The sequence below is a fragment of the Pterocles gutturalis genome, unplaced genomic scaffold, assembly GCF_000699245.1.
Source record: "Pterocles gutturalis isolate BGI_N339 unplaced genomic scaffold, ASM69924v1 scaffold1464, whole genome shotgun sequence".
Taxonomy (NCBI): domain Eukaryota; kingdom Metazoa; phylum Chordata; class Aves; order Pterocliformes; family Pteroclidae; genus Pterocles; species Pterocles gutturalis.
The window spans coordinates 332-11,716 of record NW_010127796.1 but is presented as its reverse complement, the minus strand read 5'-3'; the positions used below and the strand labels follow the sequence as shown (position 1 = coordinate 11,716).

The following is an 11,385-nucleotide window of genomic DNA, read 5'->3' as shown; positions in this document are numbered from 1 at the left end:
ATGATTCTATGATTCTATGATTTCTCCTTTAATTCCTTTCTTTTGCTTCCCTTCCACTTTTTAGCCCTAAACTAAAAGCTTTTACTGAACTTTTCAGGGGTCAAATTGTGGAAGATACTTCTTACTTCTTATGACTTTCAAAGTATTGATGGCTGGCCATCAGGCCAGTGTGTATTGAAGAGCCAGCTGGCACATGCAGTGCATGGAAAAGGCTATAGCAAGTCTTACCAGCAGTAGCTGGAGAGCAGAAGAGAGGAGTGGTAAGAGAGGTTGCCTTGAGAGAAGAGGGAGGAGTTGAAAGCATTGCACTGTTGGAGTGGTTAAACATGTGAAAGAATCACTTCTGCTGCTTACCAAATGACTTGTTCAATTACTTCCACCTTTACAAGAATTATGCAAGCCATTCATCCTAAATAGTAGATTCTGCTGACAATGAAGTACTTGACCTGAAAAGCAGCCAGTATTTTGTTCTAATAGTTAGCTTTATAATGGCTAATCATACCTTTAAAATGTTTCATTTAGAAAAGTGATCTTAAGTTGCTTCCTAGACAGATCTTAATGTACAGGGTTATTTTTTTCCCACATATTCCTGCCTCCTTACCAGCCCCCCTGATTTCTCTAAGATTTTAAATTATTTCCTCACTTTTCCAGAACAGCCTTTAAAAATATCTTCTTTTCATATGTACGTTAGGGGCCTGTAGTTCATTTATTAAGTTCTAATATTTAAACAGTGTTATCAGAGAAGACTAGCATGTATTTAGTGCATGAAAGAGGAACCAAAATATTTTAAGTACTTCTGAGGCCTAAAGTTTTAGGAAAGGAGTCCCAAATTCAAAACCATAGTGTTGTTTTGCTCTTGTGTACCCCCTACCCCAGCCCCCAATTGGTAATTTAATTGTTCTATTGGATCACAGTTGGGGAAATAGTTATCATATAGGGCAGGCAATGCTTCATACATGTAAAGATTGTGCTGACAATGCAAATTTTGAATTTGAACTTGCCTTCAGCACTTCAGAGTGCCTTGGATTTTAATGTTTCTCTGTTTACTGAATTTTGAATTACTTTTTTTTTTTTTTTAACCTGTCAAATAACTACAGCCACAGTAAACTACTGTAAAGAAGTCAATGTATTCTAAGTTTATGGATTACTTTATGACACTATCTTGCACAAAGAGGCCATACAGTCTGCCACAGGACCGTGTGTCCCTTGTGTGATGTCTCTTGTGATACACAGAGAGTTCTTCTAAATGCCTTATTCCAGCAACACTGACATTTTTTCCATGAGAACCTTTCTACAGTTAGCCAGTCTGGATAGTCAGCTGGTCTGGTTTACATATGCTGTATCTTTGAACTGTTTTATGGTGTTGATTATCAGTCCATGTTGTTTTGCAGACTTTGGCAGTGGTTTTATAAGTGTTCCAGCACCAGTATGGGAAAGGTCAGATTCCAGAGGAGCTCTGGAGTTGCAGGAGCACGGGATATCACTTTTTCCGATACCATAACAAAGAAACAAGTGAAGTTCATGTAACTGTATTTCTCAGATCACTCAACTATATTACTGAAATAAGAAAGCAATTGAGTGACTTAAAATGTTGCAGTCTGGCAGTGGAGGCAGACATATGGCCCCTGTGCCGGGTGGCTTTGTTTAAGTGTTCTTCAGGACTATATGCTGTGACATGGCTGTCTGGAAATAGTCTTGGAAAACTAGTATAGATTCTTGAGTTTCAGAACTGAGAGTTAGGTATGGGAAGGTAATAAGTAAACTATGGCTTGTTTTAAGGAAACCAATATCACCTTTCTTAAATAAACCATTTTATAATTGTGGGAAACAGTGTACGGTCCCTGATAGTCCTTCAGTGACTCAAACATTATGTAAATATCAGGAAAAAGTTTTTGTGGTTACGAGATGGTTAAGTAGTAGTTGAAAGAATTCATGCTTATCCGTAAAGCTGAGTGAATAAATAGGATCAGAATGTGGAATGGGATCAGATTTAAGAACTGAAGAATCTTACAGAGTGTGTTAATCTGAAAGGGATGACACAGACTGTTAGTTTAGTAGTCTTTTTTGACTGTGGATGAGATTATAATCCGTAAATTACGTGGCTGATAAGGGCAGGAAGCTGTACAAACATGGTTATGTGTAAGGCTCCATGAGAAATCTAGTGGTTTGTGGCCAGAAAGTTTGGAAACAATTTGTTCACGCTAGCATGTGACCAAAAGAGAAAACTGGAAATATCATACTGGTGTATCTACCTAGTTTTGTCAGTGGTAATGTTAAAAGCATAGTTGATGCTAGCTGGTTTCATTTTGGAAATGTGGAAAGATCAAAAATGTTGCTTATAAACATTGTCAAAGAGAGAGATCTGTTCTTCTGGTTTCTGGATTGGATATGTCTTGGATAATGAAGGATTAGAAATTTATACCATCTGACAGCTGCATGATTTAAATAAATTATTGTTTCTTCTATTTAATTTGATTTGGTTTATGTCCACAGTATCGGAGCAGCCACAATAAGCAGCTGTCTTTACAGTCTTAATGGCAGAGGCAAAATCAGTGAATTAGTACCTCCTTCTAACCTCAAGTTGAAATATCATCAGGGTCATTGTGTAATGGGCAGATTAAGATAACCATTCAGGTTTGTGATGCTTCGAAGGCTTGCATGTTTTGCTTAGCACTAAACTAATATGGTTGTACAACTTTTAGGTTAGAGGTGGCTTAGAGAAGGATGGAGCAGACTGCATAGCAAAATTGTTACATTTGCTTAAATTTTGCCTACCGACCTGCTCTGCTTTCTAGTAGTTTGCTGTCTGCCTCTGGCCATGTGCATGTCACTATCAGTTGTAGTCCCTATAGCATATTCTCTTTTTAGCTACTTATTTAACAAAAGTCAGTGATCTGACTTAAGACTCTCTCATCAGGTCACTCTTTGAAAAAAAACTATGTTGTCTGAGGCCTAGCAGGCGTCTCCTCTACTTGCTTCTTTTCCTGTTTCTATATCTGTCAGTGAGACTCTCTGCGCTATAGGATGCTTTAGCTTGAACTACTGTATATGGTGGCTATAGGGTGTCCTTTTTCCTTTAAGACAGAAAGTCTCCACTGTCTAATTTCACAAGTTTGATCTTATTTTACCTGCACATATTGTCTTATAAATCTTTTCTTTAAAGTATCTTTTATGAGAAAATCAAGTCTAACTTGCATTATGTTCTGAAGATTATTATATTTATTTGGATCTCTTCCTTTTGCTTTGTATTTATGTGTGTAGACTGGTGAAGACACCATTAACTATAAGGTCTGAGCTCTTGTCAAAAGTGTGTCCTGGTTTATAAAGCCACGGGGACAGTTTTAATCAAACACCTGGTGGGCTGAGGCAGGGACAGGGAGGGTTTCACTCACCACTTAGGGTCACGGGCAAGAAACCCACATGAATTGGGAAGAACAAAAAAAACCAACTGAATTTATTAACTATTTACAACAAGAAGCAAGATACTGAGAGAGAGAAACCACATCTTAAAAAAGGCACTGCTCCCCACCCCTCCCTTCTTCCCAAAGCCCAAAGGCTTTGTTCTGAACCTTCTCCCCCCTCCCTGGGCAGCGCAGGGGGGCAGGGAATGGAGGGTGCAGTCAGTCCGCCGCTCCTTCCTCCTCAGGGGAGGGCTCCTCATAGTCTTTCCCGGCTGCAACGTGGGGTCCCTTCTCACGGGGGAGCCCCCCCCCCATTCTTCCCCAGCCACAACGTAGTGTCCCTTCTCACGTTGAGAGTCCTTCTCCAGAACTTCTCCAGTGTGAGTCCTTTCCCAAACGGGGCTACAGTCCCTGACGACGGCCTGGCTCCGGCATGGGCTTCTAGTTCCTGCGTGGGGTCCTCCACGGCTCTTCACCACGTGGCAGGGGAAATGCTGAGAGCGTTCTCTTCCATGGTTCCGACTCAGTACCTGCATGGCTGTCTCTTTCAGCATCTTTCTTCTCTTTCTCCGCCGTCAAAGGTCTTCATCGGCTCACAGGGAAATGGACTCCCAGGCGAGCCATGGCAGAGGCTTGGGCTACGGCAGGTCGGTTTGCAGAAGCCAAGCAGGCGGCTGGGCCGCACCCCCACATTGTTCCATGCCCCCTCTTAAATATGTTATTCGCAGAGGCACAGGTTGGGTCCAGATCGGTGGTACTCCTCCCCCCGCCCCGTTACTAAACCCTTGGAGCCAGGGGGTGGGGGTTAACCCTTAACAGTCACTTACAGGAGCCACCACTTGCCAGCCCCTCCCTTGCTGTCAGCAGAGCTGGAGTCCAGGGAAACCTTCAGCAGCTACTTACAGGAGCCATTACTGTGGCCCCTCCCTGCTACCAGACAAACCCACCACACAAAACCACAACAAAGTGAATCCTGTCAACTTGGATTCACTTGGTGCTAGAATTCTGCCTTGGCTTTACACAAGCAGAAAGCACTTGTTCTGCAGATTGCTAGAAATCCTTGCATACCTGTAATTACCCTAATTACTGTGGAGGAAAATTTTATTACATTAAATACAAGTATCTAATGATAAGTTATCTTCATTTTTTTCTAGTGGGTTTTTTGTTTACTTTAACAATTTGCTTGGATACTGTCTTATTAAGTGAAAGACTATTTTAGCTACTGCTTTTTCCATCTTCTTCCCTGCAAGTTCACATATTCCTCCCAAATTCGTTACATTTCTCCTACACTTGCTTAAGAGGAAGCATTGGTCCTTACAAAAGAGAACATATTTGCCAAGACAGATATTATCTGTCCATGTGATTACTTGTTTGTATGTTAGTTTTTGATCCATTCCACGTGAAGTAAGGGTTTGATGGTCTGGTCCCAAAAGGGTATATTCAGTGGTTATTCAGCACTAAATCCTTTTTCAAACGGTTATTTAATGATTTTTAAAAAGGCTTTTTCTGTTCCTTTGCAGTCACTCTTGGAAGCACATGATATTGTGGCTTCAAAATGTTACGATTCTCCTCCTTCTAGCCCAGAAGTCAATAATTCTTCAGTGAACAACCAGATTGTTCCAGTAGATGCTATTCGTATCCTTGGAATTCACAAAAAAGCAGGGGAACCATTAGTAAGTAACTGAAGATGAGTGTGTCTTTAAAGTGCGAGTGAAAATGTTTGCGTGTGCCTGATTTCTTGCATTATGTTTTAATTATTTCCGTTGTCATGTTGTGTAATTTAATGGGTGATAAGATCAGTATCAAGAGGTTGAAATAAAAAGATACTTGTGTGTCCTCCATCCTGTTCTCTGTAAGAAAATATGGGATAGTTAATGGGCAGTCGCTAGGCTGAATTACTTGCTAGCATAACTAACTAACACAACATCTGTTTGGTCCTGATACAAAACAGGATTGCATGCAATCAAGAACAACACAGTCATTGTTCAGTTGTATGAAAACCTTGTCTGAAAGCACTTTTGTGTCACCTGATGCATATCTGTATATTAGGAACTCTTGCACTGTAGTCATTATTACTGTCTGTTGTCCTGGGGGTATCCCATATTAGAATATCCCATAGCTGTATATTTTTGCTTGAGATAATGGTAAGGTAAAACGAAATTGAAATTCAAACAATGGTAAACTAGGTGTCACGTACCTTTTTCAGGGTGTTACGTTTAGAGTTGAGAACAACGATCTGGTAATAGCACGAATTCTTCATGGCGGAATGATAGATCGACAAGGACTTCTGCATGTAGGTGACATTATTAAAGAGGTGAATGGCCATGAGGTTGGAAATAATCCAAAAGAGTTGCAGGAACTGCTGAAAAATATTAGCGGCAGTGTCACTCTGAAGATTCTCCCCAGCTACAGAGACACTGTTATTCCTCAACAGGTCAGTAGCACATTTCTAACAACTCTGTCAAAAGAACTTTTGCTTGGTACTATATCGCATAAGATTATTTGAAGAATCTGGATTAGACATAATTTGTTTATTTTGCGTATTAATGCTAGCAGGAAGGCTAAAATAGGTACATTTTGGAAATGGGTTTATTCAGTAGATTAATACCAGACCTGATATGGCTGCCTAAAAAATTCTGACTAGTATATGATTGTATACTACACAGGAACTGTGTTTCTTTGACATCCAGTGACCTCTGATGACTTAGCCGCAATCACACTAAACGGCAGTGTTCATAACGTGATCAGTGTGCAAGTTAAGCTGTTTCATAGAATTGAGAAACATATTGAATTCAACAGATGAGCTTGTACTTGCTGATTTCAGTAGGAACTCAGATGGTGGCTATTCCTTATCCTTTTGTTGCTGCTGTAGGCTGTCAGTTTCTCCACTGCAGAAGTAACTTGTTGCTCTAAATTGGTGCCTTTGAAACGTCTTGTAAGATATTCCTTCAGGTAGTGGATCTTAATGCCTGTAGCTATAATAGACTATGCTTACATTGAGTAGAAGCTGTGTTTGAGGCAGGTGCACTGCTTCATTTGCTCAACAGCCTGGTAGAAAAAAGTCAAAGCTCTTTCCAGTCTACTGACGCAACTTGCTGTTTCTTCCCCTGCATGAAATTTGAGTCTTAAGCAGTCAGGTATCATGGCTTTTTTTAACACATTGAGTTTATGGCCAAATTGATTCTTAAGATTCCACAAGCTTTGAATACAGTCCTCACATTTATAGACTTTTTTATATTTTTAAGTAATTTGAAGTCAGAATACTAATTGAGTTGTATATACTGAAATGCAAAAATAAGTGTTTTGTAATACATTGTCTGAATGGAACAGTTGGGGTTTTATTTTTATCATGAAGCTCTTCCAGCCAGGGTTTGCACTGATGATTACCTTACTCTCGCAGCTGGTATATGCAATTTTTTTCCATAGATTGTATTTTACTTGCCAAATGCAACTTTGATCATGTCAAACTTTTTATGCTGTAAAGACCTTACTTCAGTTTGACAGATAAATTAGTAAGAATGTATTTTGTAATGTTTAAGCTTTGTAAATTTTTACACATTTCAGGTTTTTGTGAAGTGTCATTTTGATTATAATCCATATAATGACAACCTCATCCCATGCAAAGAAGCAGGTTTGAAATTTTCTAAAGGAGAAATTCTTCAGATTGTAAACCGGGAAGATCCAAATTGGTGGCAGGTTGGTAAAAAATATTTAAAAAATAAAATAAAAATCTGAAAAGTGTCACTAGTTGCCTTAATAATAAACTCTTTAAATTATGATCTACTTCTATTTAACAGTTAGGTACAAGAAAACATATTTACACTGCAATACAATTTCAACCTAAAGCAAGATATTAACAACTGAAAAGCTAGAGAAAATGGAATGTTATAAATTGTATATGTAACGCTCATTTTGCTATTACCGCTATTTATTTGTCTTTGTTCTTGTATCATAAGCCTAGACATTCCAAAATCAGTTTAAGTGGACAATTTCTAGCAGAAAGTGTCAGGTTGACTCTGTTAATTGTGGTAAGCCTTTCCTGACAGCGACTGTGGAAGAAGTGGATCTTCCCGAGTGCTCAGAGTTGAGGAGAGAGAGACAGGGAAATTAAATCTGTGGATTTGAAGAGGGCTGAGAATAGATAGCTATTTGGAGAAGCTGTATCTTTTATTTCCACAGTGGTGGTCAATGTATGTGAGCTGTAACATGCATGTTCATAATCAAAGTGTTGGCACTATTTCAAATATTAACAGTTCATCCTGCTTTAAGGCTGTATTTCCACATTCAGTCCTTCAGTAGAAATGTAATCCTGTGCTTACGCTGCTTTTATATTTTCCAAGACAACTATGCACACAATTAAACATCATCAGTGCCTTTGACGAGTGAACTTTTAAGACACTTTTCTCAACTGAGATACTGAGAAGTGCAGGTAGCAGTGCCAATCTAGGCAAAGAGTTTAGCATTATTTATTTCCCCTTCTACCCCTAAATTGCTTACCCTTTGCTAGGTAATAAGCAATAGTGAGCCAAAAATTGCTTGAGACTGATATATGTATTACCTCTTTAAAAGCAACAAAAATACTTGAATATACATCAACAACTGTTGCTGAATTCTGCTGCTTGTCAGTGACAGTAATAATGAAAAGAAAGAGAATAAAAAGTGTGAGGGAAGGCAGAAAATTTATTGCTGCCAAGTTAATTAGTTTCAGCAGTTAGATGCTCCAGAACTCTGGAGTAGTTTGACATTTAGCTTACATGGCGTCTTCTATATTGTTTTCAAATTCTCCAATTGTAACTTGTGGGAGTTCAGGAGAAATAACACTTAAACACTTGATCAGTGGCAAAATGAAATGCATTAAACCAGTATAATGTGTTGCAAGTATAGCTATGCAGATCATGCCACTGTCAAAAAAGTTAGTTTTTCCTTGTGCTTTCTAGAAATGCTAGACTGTTACTGAAAACTTGCTAACTGTAAAAAATCAGTTAGTGATAGGTAAAAGCATACAAGTTGAAAAGCAGACAGTTCCTTTTAGCAAGAGACAGGCCAACCAGTTATGGAGAAGAAAAGAGGAACATTTCATAACTGTGTGTTCGTATGTGTTAAGCTTCCTGAGAATTGAGCTAGCCATGAAATCATTTTATAGAGAATCTTAGCCAAACTTTCATTGCTAGTAATACTTAAGTTACTAAGCTTTTAAACATGTAGTTACTTAGTGCAAAAAGCTTGAAGGCATGATTAGGCCTGTGTTACTGGCAGTCACTCTTTGTGAAATGACAGTTAATAAGCTGCACTAGAACCTGTTTGGAACAGCTCAAGAATACAAAATAAATGTACTGTATACTTGAAAGTCTTGAGTTTCGAGAGTTCAGTGTCTGGAGACATAGAATTCCACTTATTTTGATGCCAAATGTTTATGGCTGTGGGAGCTTCCTAACTTAATGGGAACCAATAATGAAACTTGTATCTATTTTATTTAAGTTTCCTGAATTTTAATACTCAATGGCAAGACACTGTTACTGTAAGATCGAATTTTAATACACATCTGAGTTTGAATTTCCAAGTCTCAGCAGTAAATGTATCAATACTCACCACTGAAAATCTCTGGCAGTGTGAAAGTCAGTCAACACCATGTTGATGAGAAAAATGTTTCTCACAGGTTACCTATGATTTTTTTTTTCCCCCCCAGGCTAGTCATGTCAAAGAAGGAGGAAGTGCAGGGCTTATTCCTAGCCAGTTCCTGGAAGAGAAGAGAAAGGCCTTTGTTAGGAGAGACTGGGACAACTCAGGTGAGATTTAATTTCAGGAATAGAATTTGCTCTGACTCCATTTGTTTTGCTTCACCTGCCTTCATAGATACTAGAAAACTGCTGTGTGAGAAGACACAAAACATTGTGAAATACTAATTATTATATTTTGGGTTTGACTGAAGGACAAAGGCTAAAGTCTATGCATAGTCTTCATAGATACGTGAATCAGTTTTGCCACCTGCTGATGAAAAGCTAAATGAGGTGGGAAAGGCATAAGAGAATTAGCTCTTTTTTAATTATGTTTTTAAAGTACGCACTCGAAGTTAATAAATTGAACATGTTTTATGGAATTTTCTGCTGCTTTTTACAAAGCTTTATAGGAAAATTTATTTTTTTCTCTGTTCGGCTCTTAATATACCATTTGATCTGTATGAAAATAGATGCGATCTCCTTGCCCTAGAATATGTAAAATTCTAAAATAGTCCTTGTAAATGTAATTAATCTGAAGTTGCATATGTTCATGTAAATAGCTTTGGAAAAACACACTTAACAAAAATGAGTTTGTATCAATTTTTATTTCTAGGGCCTTTCTGTGGAACAATTAGCAGCAAAAAAAAGAAAAAGATGATGTATCTCACTACAAGAAATGCAGGTATCTCTTAATATTACGTATGAGTCAAAGATCTCTAGGCTTCTGAACATGCAGAGTCCAGTATATCTAATGCTGAAAGATTTGCAGTAAAATATTTGATTATAAATTTGATAGATCAAATAGTTTTTATGGTTTAAAAGCAATAATGACCAGTGAAGTTATGGTGGTGCTGAGTACATCTTTTGGTAGCTGGAAGTCAGAGAAGAATCGTGTGTTAGAAGAGAGAAAAAGTGAAAGCTTCGCTGCCAGCAGGTTGAGCGATGTGATCCTTCGCATTGGTGAGGCCACACCTGAAGCGTACTGGGATCCTCCCCAGTGCAAGAGAGACACGGACATATGAAGATGATGAAGGGAATGGAGCATGTCTCCTATGAGGAAAGGCTGTGGGAGAGCTGGGACTGTTCAGAGAGGCTCAGGGAGTATCTCATCAATGTGTATAAATAACTGAAGGGAGGGTGCAAAGAGGATGGAGACAGCCTCTTTTCAGAGAAGCCCAGTGACAGGACAGAAGGCAACAAGCAACAACACAGGAGGTTTCCTCTGAACATCAGGAAACACTTTTTCCACTGTGAAGGTGTCTGAGCACTGGCACAGTTTGCCCAGAGAGTTTTTGGAGTCTCCCTCCTTGGAGATATTCAACATCCGTCTGGATGTGGTCCTTGGCAACCATCTCCAGGTGGCCCTGCTTGAGCAGGGGTTTGGACCAGATACCCTCCAGAGGTACCTTCCAACCTCAACCATTTTATGACTCTGTGAAAGCCCACTAATTGTTAATCACAGTTTTTCCATTCTGATCAATCCTAAATTTTCTCCTTGGAAGTAGAGGTAATAATCTGACCTTATGCTGTCCATGAAGGGGTAACTATTTTATTTCTATACCAATTTAAAGCAAGAAAGCAGACTTAATGCTCTTTGAGTAGTCTTTATATTCACATCTGGTCTGTCGATATATAGCACGACTGCTTGATTTTTTTTTTCTTAGAGTACTGACTGTGTATTGACTATTTTTTGTACATTTCTCAATGTAGAATTTGATCGTCATGAAATCCAGATCTATGAGGAAGTAGCCAAGATGCCTCCTTTTCAGAGGAAAACACTGGTCTTAATTGGGGCCCAAGGAGTGGGGCGAAGAAGTTTGAAGAACAGGTTTATAGTACTGAATCCTACTAGGTTTGGAACTACAGTGCCATGTAAGTTGTCAGCATTCCTATTGTAATATCTTTGTCTCTCTGATTATCTGGAAAATACTTGATATTTATCTCAGTGATCCAGGGTAGAAGTAATTTTGTCAGAGCATAAAAATTATTTAGAGGGGCAAAACAAAAGGTTCTTCATCTTCTCTGACACCTGAACTAACATATGATGACAGTGAAAATACTTGTAGCTGTCAGTTAAATGTTATTGATGCTGCAGAAAAACAATTTTTGTATGTGCAGTATTTCAGTCTGCTAGGTTTCTTCAGTGTCAGTCACCATCGGCTACTGACGGGAATCTAGAAGTTCCTAGTAGTCTTCTATAATGGACAGCCAGTGGATTTTCTCATGTCTGCCGTTTAATTTTCCATCTGTAGAAGCACCCTAGGCAT

At 38.8% G+C, this 11,385-nt stretch overlaps 1 protein-coding gene across 1 annotated transcript; it reads left to right on the top strand.

Annotated features, from left to right (window-relative positions):
- Nucleotides 1–4,023: 4,023 nt before the first annotated feature.
- Nucleotides 4,024–10,990, top strand: LOC104466059 (MAGUK p55 subfamily member 6-like; the record flags this gene model as incomplete). The annotated part of the gene is made up of 7 exons (XM_010079372.1): nt 4,024–4,137; nt 4,901–5,074; nt 5,608–5,835; nt 6,966–7,097; nt 9,088–9,187; nt 9,732–9,800; nt 10,829–10,990. Coding segments are annotated over exons 1-7 (979 nt in total), but the record flags the coding sequence as incomplete, so codon positions are not given.
- Between the last annotated feature and the right edge of the window lie 395 nt (nt 10,991–11,385).